This window comes from Lolium rigidum, chromosome 7, assembly GCF_022539505.1.
Source record: "Lolium rigidum isolate FL_2022 chromosome 7, APGP_CSIRO_Lrig_0.1, whole genome shotgun sequence".
In the NCBI taxonomy this organism is placed as follows: Eukaryota; Viridiplantae; Streptophyta; class Magnoliopsida; order Poales; family Poaceae; genus Lolium; species Lolium rigidum.
The window spans coordinates 350,035,440-350,054,848 of NC_061514.1; the positions used below are offsets into that span (position 1 = coordinate 350,035,440).

Below are 19,409 nucleotides of genomic sequence, written 5' to 3' on the forward strand. Positions count from 1 at the left end.
TGCGCACGTGCCAGAAATTACGGAGGACGTGGGCGCACCACTAGCGTGACGTGGAGGAAGTGCAGAGATTTTGGACCCACGGAATAGTGGATCGTTAGGAGTAGCGCCTTCCCAAGGTGGTGGTACGTGGCTATCGTCAGCAGTAACATCACGGTAAGAAAATTTTGAGAGGTGTGGTAGAATATAATGGGAAGAAAAACTTCGGGAGTCGGAGTAATACATAATCAAAGGAAAGTTCGGGAGCCTATGTCTAGATGCAAGCACCTGTTCACATGCTCGGAGGCTACTCTTATTAGAAACATTGAACAAAGTTTCTGATAAGAGGTAAGGATGAAAATATAGAGTGACAAGATAACAGAAGATGAGCCTACAACCAAGTGCAAACACTCAGCTGTAGCCTCGGGGGCTACTCCCATCGGGAGCGCTGGTCGCGCACCCGATGAAATAAACAGAGAAGGAGGAAACAACAAGTCCAACTGAAGGATAAAAAATAGAGTGAGTGGATAACAGAAGTTGAGCCTAGAACCAAGTGCAAACACTCGGCTGTAGCCTCGGGGGCTATTCCCATCTGGAGCGCTGATCGTGCACCCGAAAAATATTTAAAAAATGATGAGGAGAAAAGTGTGCAAAGACAATGTAAAAAGTTGCAGTCGAAGAAATTATCGTACATCTTCGAGTTATACATAACTCGTCATGTACTCCATCGGGAGATCAAGATAATATTCGATATAAATATATCATCTCGAAGGAATGAGGTATTCCATCAACCGAATAAAGGTACTCGACAAAATATTCTCAGCGCGCGTCCGCCGCGGTTATTACTCTGAATGCCGTTACTCGAAAAAAGAGTGCCAAGGTAAGACCCCAGGATCCGTCCTGTGTGGCGTGGCATCGCACCTGAATGCGCTCGCCCACTTTACCCACATCAACAGATGTGAAGAAAAATCCCGACAAACGCGTTGGGTATTCGATAAAATAAAGCTGGAATTCGATAATGATAAGTCCTTAAGCGGCGCACGTCGAATTACGCCAGTATTCCGGGTTCGAGTCCAGGGACTTGAGCTTGAAATAGGTTTATGCGGGTTTGCCACGAGAGTAATTAACTGGTACCTGATCCGTCAGATGAACCAGCCTCATTTACCAGTATCCATATAAACAAGATAGACATTAAAAAAAAGATAATCATTATGGTAAATGCATATTACGATTCTTATGATGAAGATTTTAGTCGACTCTACGATTCAAGCAAAATCTCGAGGGCTACTAACATAGGTATGCCTAGAAGGCATGCCGTATAAGGTACCCAGGTTATCTGTAAAGGACGAGAGGCCTATGGACCCGAAGGTTGAGAAGTTCGGAAGCCGGAAGAGTTCTATAAGGAAAATAGAGATGTAATTGGAATACGATAGCAATATAGGAAAGGCCCATAAAACCTCTTGTAATTTGTAACTTGTACGACACGGAAAGCCTCGGCTCCACCTCCTATATAAATGGGAGCCGAGGGAGGAAGGGGGATCGAATCTATTGTCAACAGAGCCACCTAATATTTAGTCGAGCACATTTTCGGCTGAACCCTTCGAGATCTACTTGCCCTCTATTTTCCACAAAACCCTAAGTCTACAATCTGTAGGCATTGACAAGTTAATCCCTTGTCACTCAATGATTAGCGGGGACCACGAGCTGTGCGGGGCAGCAAAATTCCCGAGGTTGTGCGGCCCACTTGTCAATGGAACAAAAAGATTTAGGGCCAGTTTTTAGATGTTCTAGCCATTGGAGAGAGAGAGAGAGAGAGAATGAGCATCCCGACCACTATTTTTTACTCAGCTTCCTATAACTTTTTGATGGAGGCACTTATACCAGTGTTGTTGGAGCAAGGTTTTTACCCCAAATTGCTAAACGTGTAGTTTTTAGGGATTTTGGGGACAAGTATAGAAATATTGTTGGAAATGCTCTTGGAAAATGAAGTCAACCCTCTTTTTTCCGGTGATTTTCATAAATTCGGTATTTTGATATCAACGGGTTAAAAAAAATCCTGTCTAAATTGTCTTGCACATGTTATGTATTTGCAGCCCAACTTCCCATACATTGTGTTGTTATAGGACTGAAAAATATTATTTTTTTGAAGCAGGGCAAAATCTTTGCCCCATTTAATCAATTAAGAAAGGAGTTCGAACAACATACCCACAAGTGTCATATTACAAAAAAAAGTTTAACACTTCCCAAATTAATTTACTCATTCGCTTAGCGCCCGCAAGCACCCAAAGTTTAACCTTGCCTTTGATCTTTTGAAGGATAACTATCGGAGGCGCATGCTTACTTTTGAAAACTCTCGCGTTGCACTCGTTGGAAATTCGCCAAGACCCGGGAAGGGTGATGGAGGCTAACTCTTTGTGCTTCGTCGTTGTGAGCTACCAAAAGGATTGTTTGTGCGTCCCAGTTGTCCATGTCGATGAAGTGGAGATCTAGCCAAATCTTGATTTTCCTCCATAGCCTTTTGGTGTATCTGCAATGGATGAGTATGCGGTCCAACGACTCTGGGGCTGGCTTATAAAGGGGACAAAGCTCACAGTTTGACCATCTTCGCCTTTCAAGATGGTCGGCCATTGAAATACTATTTTAAATAGCAAGTCATGTGAAAAACTTAATTCATGGAGGTAACCAAACACTCCACACAAAGGATCTAATAGGAGAGAATGTCGCCCCAAGAATCGAGCTTTGTAAGCGGTACACAACACAAGAGGGAAGCACACTGCTGTACTGGCCTAGCCTTTGCAAATCTGCACGCACCAGTATCTGTTAACTGATTTTACCATTTACCATTGTTCTTGTGAAATACGGTATATCACAACCACTTCCTACGAATTGAGGTAATTAGAACTAGTTTGCGTCTACAAGCATGCAGGTTCCATTCCACCTGTATATACTAGATAGACAAGATCTAATTGGTTTGCAGCATGTGGTTTTTCAGTCTTGTACCGGTGCTTGGTTTATATTTACTAGGGGAAAACAAGTCATTGCCGTGCAACTATTTGCACAACAAAGAGACCTATATGCACGGTAAAGGCTTTGCCATGCGATGCCGCACGGCAATGCCATTGATGGCAAAGGTTTCTTTGCCGTGCACCTCGCCAACGCTGCACGGCAAAGGCTTTGCCGTGCGACGCCACACGGCAAAGGAAGGCTTTGCCGCACGGCAAAGGTCGCACGACAATGCCATTGATGGCAAAGGTTTCTTTGCCGTGCGCCTCGTCAACGTTGCACGTCAAAGGCTTTGTCGTGCGACGTCGCACGGTAAAGGTCGCTTCTTTGCAACGTGCCAAACATGTTTTATTAAAAAAAGCTCTAAACTAGGTGGTCTAAGATTTGAACCTAGGATGCAAAGTAGGAAAAGCGTGCAACATTGCCACTAGGCTAACTGTTCATTTGTTGATAACTATACCACATCACGCATTTTGAGCTGACAAGAAATCCAGTTTTTACATCTTTGTCGTGCGCTTACACTAGACAAAGGCTTGCTTTGCTGTGCGTTTGTTAAAAACACTAGGCAAAGGCGTGCACGACAATGTCTTTTATGTTTTGCCGTGTTCCCAACGCCTTTGCCATGCAACCTATCTTTGTCGTGCGCTCTCTTCCATCGTTACCGTGTCGTGCGCTCGTGTCTGTGTTTGCCGTGGCCAAGATCTTTGCCGTACGTTTTTTCTACGTGCGCGCGGCAAAGAAATCTTTGTCATGCGTTTTTCTACGTGTGCATGGCAAAGAAATCTTTACCGTACGGGAACACATGGCAACGATTTGAAGCCCCACCCACATCTTAGGCGTTTTGCGATTCATCGTTCCGATATGTTTTTCGCCTAGTTTCTAGTTTGGCATCTTTTTTAGACTTGACTATCATAAACGGCTGTGTGCATCCTGGTTATGCAGAGGCTGGATGTAATTGCTTTCCAAAAATAATAAAGCATCCTTTATCAGAAAGAAAAAACATGGCAAGGATACACTGCACGGCAACAACAGTTTTTCCCGTAGTGATTGCAGCCTGGGTCCGTCATCCGTACCTGGTTGGCCTGCTGCTACAATCGTGTATCGTTCGATGAACAACAGTAGTACTACAACACTAATCTCTACTGCAAACATGATGCTATTCTGAGAGAACTTGCAACAAAAATGCTAAACCTACGGAGATTTTTCATGGCGTTTTTACCGAATGCTGAGCTACACATTAAACATGGCCCATCTGCTTGAGAACGTGATCAAACTTGGTCTGTTTTTTTTTCGAACATAGTACAGTGCGTACAGTCACAAATACGCACACATCCTTACACATATGAAGGCGCACACACACAGTCTATCTCTACGAGCACGCACGCATACCCAACCCCTACCTCTATGAGAGCAGCTAGCAGCCGGCTATAACAGTTTGCCACATCATCTATAGTCGACTTATAGCTAGCATGTACAATAGTAAGTTATAAAAGTGTAGTATTTTTATAATACATGGCCCACCTTTTAGTCTCACATAGTGCCTAGGAGCACGTGTTAGAGCTGGCTATTGCACAAGAGCCCACTTTCATTCTCTCTCCTAGTCTCTCTCCTCTAACTAAGCAAATATATAATATTTTATCTTTTATAGCCAGCTGACTGGACCTTATAGTATTGCTCTCAATGTAGGTACGCATACCCATTGACGTCTTGCTATCGACAAAAACATCACCTCCTACTGAATAATTATTTCGCTTTTATGAAACATCAAAATACTTATCTCTACTATTAAGAGCAAACTGGTGAATGCCTGGTGTCACATTTTCAGGATGGACAATAATACCCCCACATCTTATCTCACCGCAACACATCTTATCTCAACGCAACGCAATCTTGAAAAAAAACGCCATCGCGCTTAGTACGTGGGTACGTCGTCCCGCTTCATCCTTTCGTGGGACGCCTGTTTTGCAAGTTTAACCCCTCACTAATCGGAAAAGTAACCGGCCTGCAGTTTCACCTTCGGCCCGCCTCCGCCTCCGGCGTTTACCGCTCCACCTCTCACGCGGCCGCCCAACGAGCTAGCGTCGCCTCGGCCCCTTACCATCGAGATCCGCCGCCAACTTGCCCCCGTGCGCCGCCTCCCAGCGAACTCCCGTCGCCTAGGCCGCACCGAACTATCCGCCTCCTTCCTCTGAACCTTTTGCTGGCTCCAAACTCTCCCGCCCCGCCAGATGCACTCCCGGGCGTGTAGAGCTTTGTTCAATCGGTGATTGGTTTTTTCTTCCGAACCAAGTTTTCTTGGCTGAAGACTGAAGGTAAGTACGAGTACATCTTCTCCCTACATCACTTGTCATCTTTCGTGTTGTTTAAACTTATATAATTTGTTATGCAAGTTTATTCAAATTTCAGAGTTCTTGTCGTTCATCACTATAGCGTAAACCTTAGACGCCCAGCTGCAAGATTTGATTACTATGGTTGACCTCTTCTGACCTTTGGAGCTTAATTTTGCTTGCTTGCTTTCAACATCACCCACCGGTGGCCAGCTCCATCGTTTCCCCTTCTCTTAGAGCATGTCTAACAGGCCCCTTATAACCCGCCCACCCCGTAAAATTCCGGCGGGATACGGGGCAGCCGCGGTTTGGGCCGTCTAGCAGGCCCCGTATTCGGGCCGGCCCGTTTCGGCCGAATACGGGGCCCAGGAAATCCGCAGCGCCGCCCCTTACTTAACCCCTCACTCGCAACCCTAGCTCCGCCATGCGCCGCCGCCTCCTCCATCCTGCTCCGGCGAGCAATCCCCCACCTCCCGCGTCCGCATTCAAGCCGCCGCGCGCCATGTCCGGTCGCCGAAGCTGCTGCGCGTGTACGGCGAGCGGATCGAAGCGATCCCGCTCGCCGGACACCGTCGAGGAGGCATGGCGGCGCCAATGCAAGCGCTCCGCCGCGGGGAGTCGCCGTGCGGCGTGCCGGTACGCCGGCGCGCTTTACGTGCCGGAGTCGCTCCGGGAGTTCGCCGCGGGTGGGCGGTGGTACCTAGAAGATCCGCCGCTCAAGCCGATGAGCGGCGGCGCCTTCGAGAAGTGGCGCGCCGACTGGGAGCGTGAGCGCGCGTCGAAGGCGGCATGGGCTGTGCGCATCGGCAGCACCTGCGGCGGAGGAAGCGGAGGCGATCCGCGTGCCGGCGAGGAGGAAGCGGAGGAGGAAGCGGAGGAGGCAGAGGAGGAGGCGGCGTTCCTGCAGGCGGTGGCTGCATCCGAGGCGGAGGCCGCCGAGAATGCTCGGGCGGAGGCAGAGGAGGAGGCTGTGGCCATCGCCGCCGTGGCAGAATTCGAGGCGCAGGAGACTGTCGCCAGGGGGCCGTTCGTGCCATTCGTCATCCTCGACGATTAGATAGGATTGCAGTGTAGAATCCGCTATGTATATATGATCTAGCGTATGATCAATGAAGATGAACTATGGTTTTAATTTTCCCGGGGTTTTATTTTTAAAAATACGGGGCAAAATACGGGGTCTCGCTAGACGGAATGGTTCAGCTAGACGCACTTTTCTGATACGGGGCGAATAACTCGCGTTATACGGGGCAGACAAATAAGAGGCATGTTAGACATGCTCTTAGCTTTGAAAAGGCGATGAAGCTATTGGTGTTGAAAGTTGAAACAAAGCACAGAAGTTGACACCAATGCTCGAACGCAAATTTCAGACATGAAGGTTAGATGAAACAAAGCACAGAAGTTGACACCAATGCTCGAACGCAAATTTCAGACACGAAGATTAGATTTTCTGTGATTTTTGTTATCAAAGATGTAGCAGTGAAACATTTTCTTAGAAAATAAGAGTGCTCAAAATTCAGAGATATGATAAATCATCAACAGCCCCGACAAGAGTCTTTTTTTGTGCTTGAACGCAAATTTCATACATGAAGGTTAGATTTTCTGTGACTTCTGTTATCAAAGATGTAGCAGAGAAACATTTTCTTAGAAAATAAGAGTGCTCAAAATTTTAGAGATATGATAAAGCATCAACAGCCCCGACAGCAGTCTTTTTTTGTGCTTGATACATGCTTATAATTATGTGCAAGGCCGCGTTTAAAAAATGAGTTGCAAGATATTTCTTGGCGCATGTTGATAGGAGTTGATGGGTTCATGTTACAATTTTGTTGGTGACATGGCATGTTTCCTGTCTTTATAATGCCACGGTGATGGACTTATTTCCTGTTTGTAATTTCACTGCCACGGTTTTATGCTAGAGGTACTTAGGGCATCTCCAACGGGGCGACCCATCCCGCGCCCGCGCGTCCGGATGGGTCCAGCCGGACAAAAACCCGGCCCAACGCGGGGACGCACCGCAAAAGCGGACGGCCGCGGCGTCCGGAACGACGCAAACCCGGCCCAAATCCGGGCTAGGTTTGCGTGGCCGCGGATGGCACGCGCCGTCCGCTCGCGTCCGCGTGCTCGGTCGCCTCGTCTCCCTTGGGCCCACCTGTCGGTGACCGGGGGAGTCTATTAAATGGGGACCGGAGGGATCCGGCCCTCCACTCCAGTCCCCACTCCACTCCCCGAGCAAAAACCGCCACCATGGCCCCGAAGCGACGGTTCGCTCCCGGAGCGAACGACGACGAGGCCAGCAGCCAGCCGGCGCCGGCCGCCGGCGCTGCGACCATCGTGCGGAAACCGAGGCGGCCTCCACATCGGAGAGGCCGCCCGCCGCGGCGCGGCATTGCCGCAACCGCCGCCGCCGTCGCTCGAGCCCAAGCCCGAGTCCTCGGAGGAGGACCCGGACCTCCGCGCCGCCCTCATCGTCTCGGCGGCGGAGGAGGAGGCGAAATGGCCGCAACTCCATGCGGCCATTCGCACCTCCGAAATGGAGGAGGCGGCGCGGCGGGAGGTGGAGGACGCGGAGGGCTGGGAGCTCTACGCCCAGGCCCTCCGTGCGCGACGGGAGGAGGAGGAGGAGACGGCGCGGCGGGAGGAGGCCGGGCGCCGCGCCGCCGAGCAGCAGCGCCGCCGGAGAGGAGAGGTGCCGCCGCCGGAGGAGTCGGCGCCGAGAGGCCGGGCGGCGCCGCCGGCGAGAGAGGCAGCGAGCGCCTCCAGGCGGCGCGGGTGGCTCCGGACCCCCACTCGCCGTGGGAGGAGGCCCCGTGGTCTCCCGGCCGGAGTCCCCGGCGCGGTCGAGCCACGACAGGTGCCTCGCCGCCCGGGGACCTCGACGACGTCGCCGACGACGCCCACGGGGGCTAGGCGGCGCACCGGCGGCCACCGCGCGCCGACCAAACCCTAGAGGGTTTTTTATTTTCTGTTTATATTTTAGTTTAAATTTAAAAGCCCATATAGGGGCTTCTTTTGTTAGTTTTATTTGCCCAAAATAGGGCTATGTACTAAATTTGCCCAAAATAGGGCATATGTTTAATCAAATATCGTTTAAATTTGCCATTTTCATTTTGTTTTCGTGTTTCTCCAATTTGCGATGCGTCCGCGCGTTGGGCGCAGCGCGCGACCCAAACGGACACGCGGACGCGGGCCGCTGTCCGCGTGTCCGGGCGGCGACCCAAACGGCCCAAAACGGACGGCCCAGCGCGTCCGTTTGGGTCGCCCGGTTGGAGATGCCCTTATAGATTAGAAGTTAACTTTACATGCTTGCATACACGAATAGCTGATACTCGTTTTTTTCATTCTCTCGCTGATATCTCTCTGCTTGCACCTATAAACTGTATTGATTATTCATGCTGCTTTAATTGGTTTCTGGTTTGTTATGAAAACAAGAAAAACACTTGAGAAGAATTATAATTTCAGAGGCTGTTGTTGACTGTGACATTGACATTGTTGTCCTGCTACAAGAGTTGGTACCAAAATGTACAACAGAATGCTTGAAAGTTAACTATGGGAGGTGATGTTTTTTTCTTCCCAGATTCTCATTGGAGCTTACATGTGTAATTTTTAATTTTCTATAGTATAACACATTCGAAGCAGTGTTTGAACTATTTATAGATCTATTTATTAGTTAGCCAAAAGAAATGTATTGTGAGGAACTAATGTAATAGATATGTCGAGTTTTGTAGTTGCTGTATCAGTACAAAATATACTAAAGCATCGAAATCATGGGTTGAGCAGTCCATTGCTTCAGGATAGGCACCTTTATCTGATCTTAAGTTTTTATGATCAATACTAGATGCCAATGAATAGAATTGGCCGGCACATTGCAAGGATGGTATAGATTTCTTCTTTATTGTTTTTTTTCTAAATAATTATTTTAGGAGAACCTCAAACACTTTCTCCCTCTGTATTGTGCAGAGATGCCATAGCTAGCCAAACCTGTAGCCCACAGCCCAATTGAACACTCACAGTTACTCCCGATTGGAGGGAGTAGAAAAATAGTCGATGTTTTAATATTGGTTTGATTGCCTCTTTTCTCGTCTAATACATGGTTAAAAGTTTGAAGTTCTATTTTCATGGTGAAACAGTAATACTTTAACCTAAGATGCTAGACCATCACAGTTTTCCTTGGGGGAAAGATTCCAGTTACAACATGAAACTTCTTGACTTACAGCTTGCGGGTAAAGATTCCAGTTATATCTTTTATCAAAATACACTTCTTGGAAAGTTGAATCTTAATGTTTTTACAAAATTTATTTAGCTATCAATCATTTACATAATATTTGCATGTGTGGCAAAAATGTCACTTGATGGGCCATAGGGACACGGGCATTCAACTAGGCCTGCGTTTTCATTTTCGTTGTAGCAACATATGAACTCCATGAAGCCCATTTTTGAATATTTTGAAATCAACATTTTTTATGTTTGAAAATAAGACCAAAGAGAAATTCTGGATGCTGATAATGATGTAGTCTATGGTTCTACCAAATCTCAATGTGAAATAGTTTGTATTCCGTGCTACACAAAAATTACAAAATAGTGACTGGGAGTTTTGGAATTATAGTGTTCCTTACACAGATCTGGAAACTTGTCATTTTTACACTGCCCGGAAAACTTAATATTCCACATTGGTACTTTGAGTACATGTAGAAATCATCATTATGTATATTTAAGATTTTTTTAGATTTTTTTGAAATTTCAAAATATTGATTTCACCTTTTTTTTTTAAAGGGACTCCAAGCCCGTCCTCCATATTGATGCTATCTGTGGGGCTGTAAGAGGCTTGTGTTTTCATATGTTACATGAACTGTTGGGCCATTTTTATTTGTTAAATGAATTGCCGTTTTCATTTGTTATATGAATTGTCATGTTAAAACTGGGTATATGAACTATCGGGCTATAACATGTCTGCATTTTCATTTTTGACGTCGGGCTATAACAAGACATGTGTTTTCATTTTAGACGAGCCACCACGTAAAGCTATGCATTTGAACATAATAATAATGGTTTTTTGACGTAGTATAAATTTTGTAGTTTAGAACTGTGTCTTTTAGGACGTATGAATTTTACCAATTGAATAAATATGTTAAGCCGTGGCGAAGCACGGGCATTCTACTAGTCAAATTTAGGATTTAAACTCTCCTCCTAACCATTCAACTGGGTCCGTCTCTCTCCCACCGCCATATCAGCGCCTAGAAATTTTCTGTCCATCTAGCAGATCGGACGTCCGAGAAAAAGAGTTTCCCGATATTATCTGAAGTATCCAAGCAGGCGCAAAATCAGGATTTTGTTTTTGCTTGAGGGAATAGGATATGGGATATTCCTCCTAGTTTCCTCGTATATACACTCGGCGTCGCCGCAACCCTAACTAGCTACCATAACCTAAGGCGGCCAGCGGTAGCGCCACGCCGCCAACAGGAGCTCGCGCACCGAACGGGAAAATGGCTTCCCTTTGTACGTGCACACGCCGCCGACCTCTCCCGTGATCCCGGCGTGATTCGACGAATCAAATCCTCGTGCATATACTTCTGACCTGATCTCGAATGCGTGTGCATGTGCAGGGATCGTCGTCGCGGCGGCGCTGCTGGTCCTCGGGTGCGCGTGCGGTGGCGCGACGGCGCGGCCGCTGATCGGAGCCGCGGGGGCGAAGCAGCCTTTGCAGACGTCGCGGCCGTTCAACATCGCGCACAGGGGCTCCAACGGTGAGCTCCCCGAGGAGACGGCGGTGGCGTACATGCGCGCCATCGAGGAGGGCGCCGACTTCATCGAGGCGGACATCGCCGCCACCAAGGACGGCCACCTCGTCTGCTTCCACGACATGACGCTCGACGACACCACCGACGTCGCCGACCACAAGGAGTTCGCCGCCCGCCGCCGGACGCTCGAGGTGCAGTGGGCCAACGTCACCGGATTCTTCATCAGTACGCTCGCCCCAATCGATCTATCCATTAACCGTCGACCTGATCTGTAGTGACAGTCAGTTAATCTCCAACGAACTCCCCCTGATTTCTCGCAGCTGATTTCACGTTGGCCGAGCTGAAGACGCTGAGGGCGAAGCAGAGATGGTCGTTCCGTGAACAATCACACAACGGCACGTACATCGACCACAGTGATCCCGTTTTTCTTTTTAGTGAACGTCTGTCTAGATTAAATCTCTTAATCTTTTTTTTTCGTTTATCTTTTCTGCAGGCATTTCTCCCATCATCACCTTCGACGAGTTCATCAACATCGCTCTCAACGCCAAGAGGGTCGTCGGGATCTACCCGGAGATGAAGAGCCCCGTGTTCGTCAACCAGCACGTACGTACACACTTAACCTACATAAACACAGCTACAAGCATCGTCTAATATAACTAGCATTCCAATTCCTGAATCCTGATCGTTAATTTGCTATGAACTCTGGGTCGATCGATGACAATGATGCAGGTGAAGTGGGCGGACGGGAAGAAGTACGAGGACAAGTTCATCGCGACGCTGAAGAAGTACGGGTACGGCGGCAAGTACATGACCAAGCCATGGCTGGAGAAGCCCGTCTTCATCCAGTCCTTTGCGCCCACGTCGCTCATCTACGCCGCCGGCCTCACCGACTTGCCCAAGGTGTTCCTCATCGACGATCTGACGGTGCGCACTGAGGACACCAACCAGTCCTACGACGAGATCACCTCCGACGAGTACCTCGACTACATGAAGGACTACGTCGTCGGCATCGGGCCCTGGAAGGACACTGTGGTGCCACCCACCAAGGCCAACCGCCTCGCCACGCCCACCGACCTCGTCGCCATGGCGCACGCCAGGGGCCTGCAGGTGCATCCCTACACCTACCGCAACGAGAACCGCTTCCTGCACTACAACTTCAGGCAGGACCCCTACGCCGAGTACGACTACTGGCTCAACAACGTCGGCGTCGATGGCCTCTTCACCGACTTCCCAGCCAGCCTCCGCCGTTTCCAGGAATGGACCACCAAAACCAGAAACTGATCAGGAAACCATACGTTCAGTTCAGGTAGTAGGATTTCTTACCCCTGTTCTTCCTCCTATTAAGTTGGGTATTGTTCTCACGATGTGAGATAAACTAATCTCAGGATTTTGTATTGGCGATACATCGATTCATTATTACATTGGGGCTACATTCTCTTTTTGTCCGCTGTGGTCGTGTTTCTTCTTCTTCTGGGGATTTATTTGATTCCACTAACAGCCAGCAGGTTAAAAGAGACCAAATGTAGGAAACAAATGAACTGAAACTGTGTTTTAGATCATAAGATCCAAGGTTGTTTCAGCAGTGATGCTAACAGAGTTACATGCTAATTTTCTGTCATATGATCTATTGATTCTGAGAGTTTTCCCAACATACTAATCTCACCATTGTCTAACGCTCATATGCATGGTGCTACTGAAAAACATAGTGCAGTTCAGTTCAGATAGTAGAAATTCTTACCCCTGTTCTTCCTCGTATTAAGTTGGATATTGTTCTCACGCTGTGAGATAAACTTATCTCAGGATTTTGTATTGGTGATACATCGATTCATTATTACATTGGGGCTACTTTATATTATTCTGCGCTTGCTGTGGTTACTCTTCTTCCGAGGAATTTATTTGGTTCCACTAACAATCAGCAGGTCACACGAGAGCAAATAGGAAACAAATCAACTGAAAATGTTCTTTAGATGATATGATAGGATCCAAGGTTGTTTCCCTAGTGGCCCTAACAGACTTACGGACTAATTTTTATGTCATATAATCATTGATCCTAGAAGAACTAGTTTCCCCAGGCATACTCATGTCACCATTGTCTAATGCTCATATGCATGGTGCTACTGGAAAAGAAAGTGTGCAGTAGACACAAAACTGAAACTCTAAAGAGAACGAGCCTCCACTTCTTCAGAAGCAAAAGCTTGACATGCTCCTGCCAGCGTGATGGTGCCACCTATTCTCAGTTACAATAAGCAACTAGCAACAATATCAGTTCATGTTTCTTTGCATTTTCCTTCAATTGGTGAGAGTTGCCATGTTTCTTCAATAGATATCCCAACAATGCAAAAAAAAAAAAAAAAAAAAAAAAAAAGTCGGCATCCACGGCCTCTTCACCGACTTCCCTACCAGCCGCTTCCAGGAATGGACCACCAAAACGAGAAATTGATCAGGCCTGAGACCACCACAATTTCAATTCCGATAGTAGCTTGTTTTCCCCTGTTCTTCCTCGTTTTCGCGATACATTGATTCATTATTATTACATTGGGGCTAGCTACTTTCTCTTATTGTGCACTGACTTTGTTTTCTCTTCTTCTGAGTGTTGATTTAATTGCACTGACAACCAACAGGTTAAAATAGAGCAAATAGAAAACAAATGAACTTGCAACTGTTTCTAATGACGCTAACAGATGATCCATTGATTCTGGAACGACTAGTTCTCCCATGCATACTAATGTCACAGTTGTCTAATGCTTATATGCATGGTGCTACTGGAAAACAAAGTGCAGTAGAGACATAACTGAAACTCTGAAGAGAATGTGCCCTTCACTTCTTCAGAAGCAAAACTTTGACGTGCTTCTGCCAACGTGATGGTGTAACCTGTTCTTAGTTAAGCTACTAGCAACAATATTAGTCCATGGTTCTTTGCGTTTTCGTTAAATTGGTGAGAGTTGCCATGTTTCTCTAATAGATCCCCCAACAAGGAAAAACTGAGGGTGGCGGCTTTATAGTGACAATTATTGACCTTTCTACGAAATGAAGCTGCAAATCACTAACAAAGACCCAAAGGTGTCAACTAAACTAAAAGTTGCAAATTCATCTTGCTGCTCCTGGTTGCTGTACATAATGTCTACTTGCTGAATTAATTAACTACATCAGGACGTTTTGTATACAAGTTCAGTTTCAGATAGTATTTTCTTTTACCTCAGTTCTTCCTATTAAGTTGGGTATGGTTCTTGTTTTGGCGATACATCGATTTGTTATTACTACATTGGGGCTACTTTCTCCTCTTGTGCACTCGCTTTGTTTTCTCTTCTTCTGAAGACTGATTGGACTGCACTAAAAACCAACAGGTTGAAAGAGAGCAAATAAGAAACCAATGAACTGAAAGTTTTTTTAGATGATAAGATCCAAGGTTTTTTCTGGAGTGACGACAATAGATTTACAGACTAATTTTTCTGGAATATGATCCATTGATCCTGGGAGTTTTCGCAGACATACTAATGTCATAATTGTCTAACGCTCACATGCATTCAAAGTGCAGTACATGCAAAACTAAAACTCTGAAGAGAATGAGCCCTTCAGTTGTTCAGAAGCAAAACCTTGACATGCTCCTGCCAACATGATGGTGTCACTTGTTCTCAGTTACAGTAAGCTAGTAGCAACAATATAAGGAAAAAAACTGAGTGTGGTGGCTTTATAGTGGCAATTATTGATCTTTCTAACAAGTGGAGCTACAAATCACTTAACAAAGATCCAAAGGTGTCAACTAAACCAAAAGTTGCAAATTCATCTTGCTGCTCCTGGTTACTGTACATAATGTCTACTTGCTGAATTAGTTGACTACATCAGGACGTTTTGTATACATGGCCAAATAATAATAAGCAACAATGAGAAATATTTTTATACAAACACTTGAGCAGATTATGGATGCTAAAATTTGCATGAAGACATCAAACTTTTGTAGATGCATTTTCCTCCATTGACATTGACAGACTGAAGAATCTTTAAAGCCATACAACATGGAGTCGGCCAACCGTAAATGAAATCTTCAGAATTAGATTGTTAATTTACATCTGCTCTTCTTATCAGCAGACACATTAGTGGGCAATTAAATTAGAACTGCATTATACAAAGCTGGCATCTACAATATGAAATCTAGTTAAGCAAATGATTAGCACAAAACTCGTCAAGGGGCCCAAGTTACAGCTATCTGTACCTTCTAAATGTTCAGTATGTGAAGCAGGCACCCTTATCTGTGTTCCCGTATTGGAGGCTGAAGTTGCTTTAGCCGTTGAACAACTTGCTTCATAGTTGGTCTCACAGAGAGCGATTCCACAGTGCACATCACTGCTAAATGCAGCACCTCTATCAAGTCATCATGTGGGCCCACATCCCACAGACCATCGACAAAAAATTCACGACCACGGCCCTGACGGAGCAGCATGCATGCCCAAGCAACTATGTTAAACCCATTACCGTAAGGAGAAAATGATGGATCCAGGGCCTTCTTGTCTGATATTAACTCCATCAGTACAACACCATAGCTATACACATCAGCTTTATCTGAAACTCGGCAAGTCATAGCATACTCTGGAGCAACATAACCGAAAGTCCCCGCTACACCAGTGGTCGCATGGGTTTCTGAATTTCCCAAGAGCCTTGCCAGTCCGAAGTCTGAGAGGTAAGCATTATGGTTAGTGTCCAACAAAATATTGTTTGGTTTCACATCACGATGAAGGATCCTAGGAACACAAGTGTCATGCAGATAAGCAAGTGCTTTTGCAATGTCCAGAGCAATCTTGTGCAGCCTCTTCCAGCTTACCGGTCTCTTCGATCTCTCTTGTATGAATCTCTCAAGGTTTCCCCCAGGCAAGTAGTTATATATGAGAAACATTTCAGACTCACCAAGATGGTAGCCTACCAAGGTAACAAGATTGGGATGTCTTAATCTCCCAAGAGTTTTGATCTCAGCATGGAACTGTTGCGCTCCTTGGAATCTCCCAACAGAGAGCCTCTTTATAGCTACCAGCACTCCAGGTGAAATTTCAGCTTTGTAAGTGGCTCCAAAACCCCCACTTCCAATGCAATTGCTTGCGTTGAAAGTTCCGGTAGCTCGAACAACAGTCTCATAAGTGATGGGCACCCCGATTTCTTGGAAGATTATAACTTCTCTTCTTCCAGATGACCGAGCTGACATACAGGGTACACACTTTCTTGTGTAAATAAACAGTACAATCAGAGCAAGAAGGACTGCAACGATAGCTGTTGCAGATGTTATCGAAGCTATTTCAATTGCATTGAATGAACTGCTGTCTCCATGATTTTGTGGATCCACAGGCGCCGTGTCGTTATCATTTGAATTCAGACCACGGCCCTGCTGACCAGCTGAAGGAACCATCAGGGTATACATGTGACAAGATTGTAGCAAAGGATTCCCAATAACGCTGTCACATCCAACTGCACTGCTATTTGTTGGCACTGGACCGGACAAGTTGTTGAATGACACGTTGAACTTGGTAAGAGATGCCACATTAGCCAACTCAGCTGGTATCTCCCCAGTAAGTTTATTATTATCAAGGAATAGGTCAGTCAGATTTGCCAAGTCAGCAAGCGCACGAGGGATCTCCCCTGCGAGCAGGTTTGAGGACAGGTCCAGAACCTTAAGAGAGTGCAGCTGATTAATATCATTTGGAATAGTACCATTCAGAAGGTTATGGCTTAAAGAGAGGAGCTCCAAATGCGGTAATTTCTTCACAGAAGCAGGAATCTCACCACCAAGCTGGTTCCTACTCAAATCCAATCTGACAAGATAATCCAACTGCCCAATGCTTGTCGGTATCAAACCAGAAAGGCGGTTACCAGCAACACCAAGAACAACAAGAGAATGGCACAATGATCCAATCTCTGCAGGAATCCCTCCTGTGATGAGGTTGTTGCTAACGTCCACAATGAAACCCCTTGAACTGTTGCACTTATCGAATAGACCAGGCTGCAACTCGCCGGCAAGATCATTCCCATCAGCCAGGAAAGCATAGGCCCCTTGCATCCCCAGCTTCTCGGCAGCAATCGGCAATGATGCCACAGTTCCAGTAAAATTGTTCCTGGCAAAGCTATGGTAGCTGGTCAGATCAGTAGCCATGACTCCTGACGACGAAACGAAGCCGGCGATCGCCTGATATGCAAAGAAGGAGGTGTACTCCGACACCAAGTCATCAAACGGGAGGAGCCGAGATGAAGGACAGTCCTTCGAGAGGAACACCGGAATCGAGCCGGACAGCCGGTTCCCGCTGACATCAAACACATCCATGCAAGGCACAGGCAGCGACGCATCAACCGAACCGGTGAACTTGTTGGAGCTCAAATTCAAGAACTTGAGATGCCCGCAGTCGAGCAGACCTCTGGGAATTCCACCGGAGAACAGGTTCTCCCCCAGGTTCACCATCTCCAAGCTCCGGCAAGACCTCCAGCTCCCCGGCAGCTCCCCCTCGAGGGTCGCCCGTGGCGCCCACAGCACCCGGAGCTTCGGCAGCGCGGCGACGGCGTCTGGAATCCCTCCCTGGAAGTAGTTGAAGTCCTCAACATCGCCGTCGTCCGACGCGTTCAGACCGTCGGCTAGTATGTAGGGATTGGAGAGAACTAGGACTGAGAGCTGACCGCAGTCGCCGAGCTCGGGCGGTATGGGGCCGCTCAAGCTGTTCCGTGACACGTCGAGCGCGCGGAGGTTGGCGAGCCGCCCGATCTCCGGCGGGATGACGTCGTCCAGCAGGTTGGAGGAGAGCAGGAGGGACTGGAGGTTGGTGCAGTTGCCGAGGCTCCGGGGGATGCCGCCGACGAGGAGGTTCCCGGAGAGGTCGAGGAGCCGCAGCGCGGGGAGCGCGCCGAGGGCGTCGGGGACGGCGCCGCCGAGCCGGTTGGAGGCGAGCGAGAGGCGGCGGAGCGCGGGCAGCGCGCCGAGGGAGTCGGGGAGGGACCCGTTGAGCGCGTTGTGGGCGAGGTCGAGGGTCTGCAGCGCGGCGCAGGGGAGGGCGCGCGGGATCTCGCCGTGCAGGCGGTTGCCGGAGAGGTCGAGCGTCCGGAGGCGGCGCAGCGTCCAGATCGCGGGCGGCAGCGCGCCCGCGAGCGCGTGGGAGGGGAGGGCGAGGATGTGGAGGTTGCGGAGGGTGGCGATGGACGGGGAGAGGGTGCCGGAGAGGCGGTGGTTTGGGGAGGCGGGGAGGGTGAGGGAGATGATTGAGCCGGACGGGCTGCAGGTGATGCCTGGCCAGCGGCAGTGGGAGGGCGAGGTCGGGGTCCAGGCGCGGAGGAGCCCGCCTGGGTCTGATGTCACGGCAGACTTGAAGCTGAGCAGGGCCTCCCGCTCGCTGTCGGCGGCGGCGGCGGATGCTTGAGCGGGCGTGGTGAGGAGCAGGAGGAGGAGGAGCGTGGGTAGGGTTTGGGAGAGGTGGGCGGCCATGGGGAGCGACGGCGGCGGGTGCCGCCGTCGCATTGGAGTGGGGCAGTTGGGGAGGCTCGGGACCCGGTGGCAGGGGCGGCGGCGGCGGCGAAGTTGGGGTTTTGCGACGGGGAGGTGGGCGTCGGCGTGGGGGTTGCTTGGTGTGGAAGGTGGGAGCATGTGGGCGAGGAGAGGGACGAGTTGGGCGCAGCCGCACAACAGTCCACACCGTCCACGACCACGGTGGTGAGTGTGAGTGTGGTTGGCAGCGACGGGTAGACTCTGGTTACTGTCACTGTGTCACACAGTCACGCTGCACTTCCGCTGTGACGGCTGGATTTTTGCTTGGATAGCGCCAGCACTTCGAATAATCATCTTAATTTCTGCCAAGTGCTAACTGAGTTTCCGGTAACACGCAAGAATGAATTTTAGAATCAACATTGCAGGCATCTTTGCGAAAAGAAATTGATGGCAAGAAATTGATGACAGAGGATCGCCGTGGATCGCCGGTCCAGCGTCGTCGACAACGGCATGTGGATGTTGGCACGTAGAGGGCACGGTGAGATAGAGCCCTAGAGGCTAAAGTGATAGACTGATACTAATCAACGGACACTTGGATGTCGGCATGTCGTGTACTGTGGATGTGGTAGTAGCCAAGATAAGTGACAAGACAATGAAAGAGACGATAGAGGCAAGAGGAGTCGCCGCCACTCATTATTCTGAAAATTGGCCATTCCCATTTCTTCATTATTCTTAGGTGTAAGAAAACAATGTCATCTGTTGTAAAAGGACATAAATAGGTTTCCAGTGTACAATTGATGATTTTTTTTTGAAATAGCCTTTCGTCCTGCTTTATAAATAAAGCCACAACATCTGAATCAATATAAGGTGGAGAGAAAACCTCTTACAAAACATATCAAATAAAAAAAAACACAAACTTGCCAC

The 19,409-nt window shown here is 48.1% G+C and overlaps 2 protein-coding genes across 2 annotated transcripts; one reads left to right on the top strand and one right to left on the bottom strand.

Moving 5' to 3' along the window:
* Positions 1 to 10,783: 10,783 nt before the first annotated feature.
* LOC124673608 (glycerophosphodiester phosphodiesterase GDPD6-like) lies at positions 10,784 to 12,319 on the top strand. The gene is made up of 5 exons (XM_047209656.1): positions 10,784 to 10,796; positions 10,904 to 11,263; positions 11,359 to 11,451; positions 11,532 to 11,641; positions 11,768 to 12,319. Exons 1-5 carry the CDS (start codon positions 10,784 to 10,786, stop codon positions 12,317 to 12,319), a joined length of 1,128 nt encoding a protein of 375 aa, XP_047065612.1.
* Positions 12,320 to 15,052: 2,733 nt separating this feature from the next.
* On the bottom strand, positions 15,053 to 18,644 carry LOC124673609 (LRR receptor-like serine/threonine-protein kinase RPK2). The gene has a single exon (XM_047209657.1). The coding sequence runs from the start codon at positions 18,642 to 18,644 to the stop codon at positions 15,282 to 15,284; it is 3,363 nt and encodes a 1,120-aa protein (XP_047065613.1). The 3' UTR covers positions 15,053 to 15,281.
* Between the last annotated feature and the right edge of the window lie 765 nt (positions 18,645 to 19,409).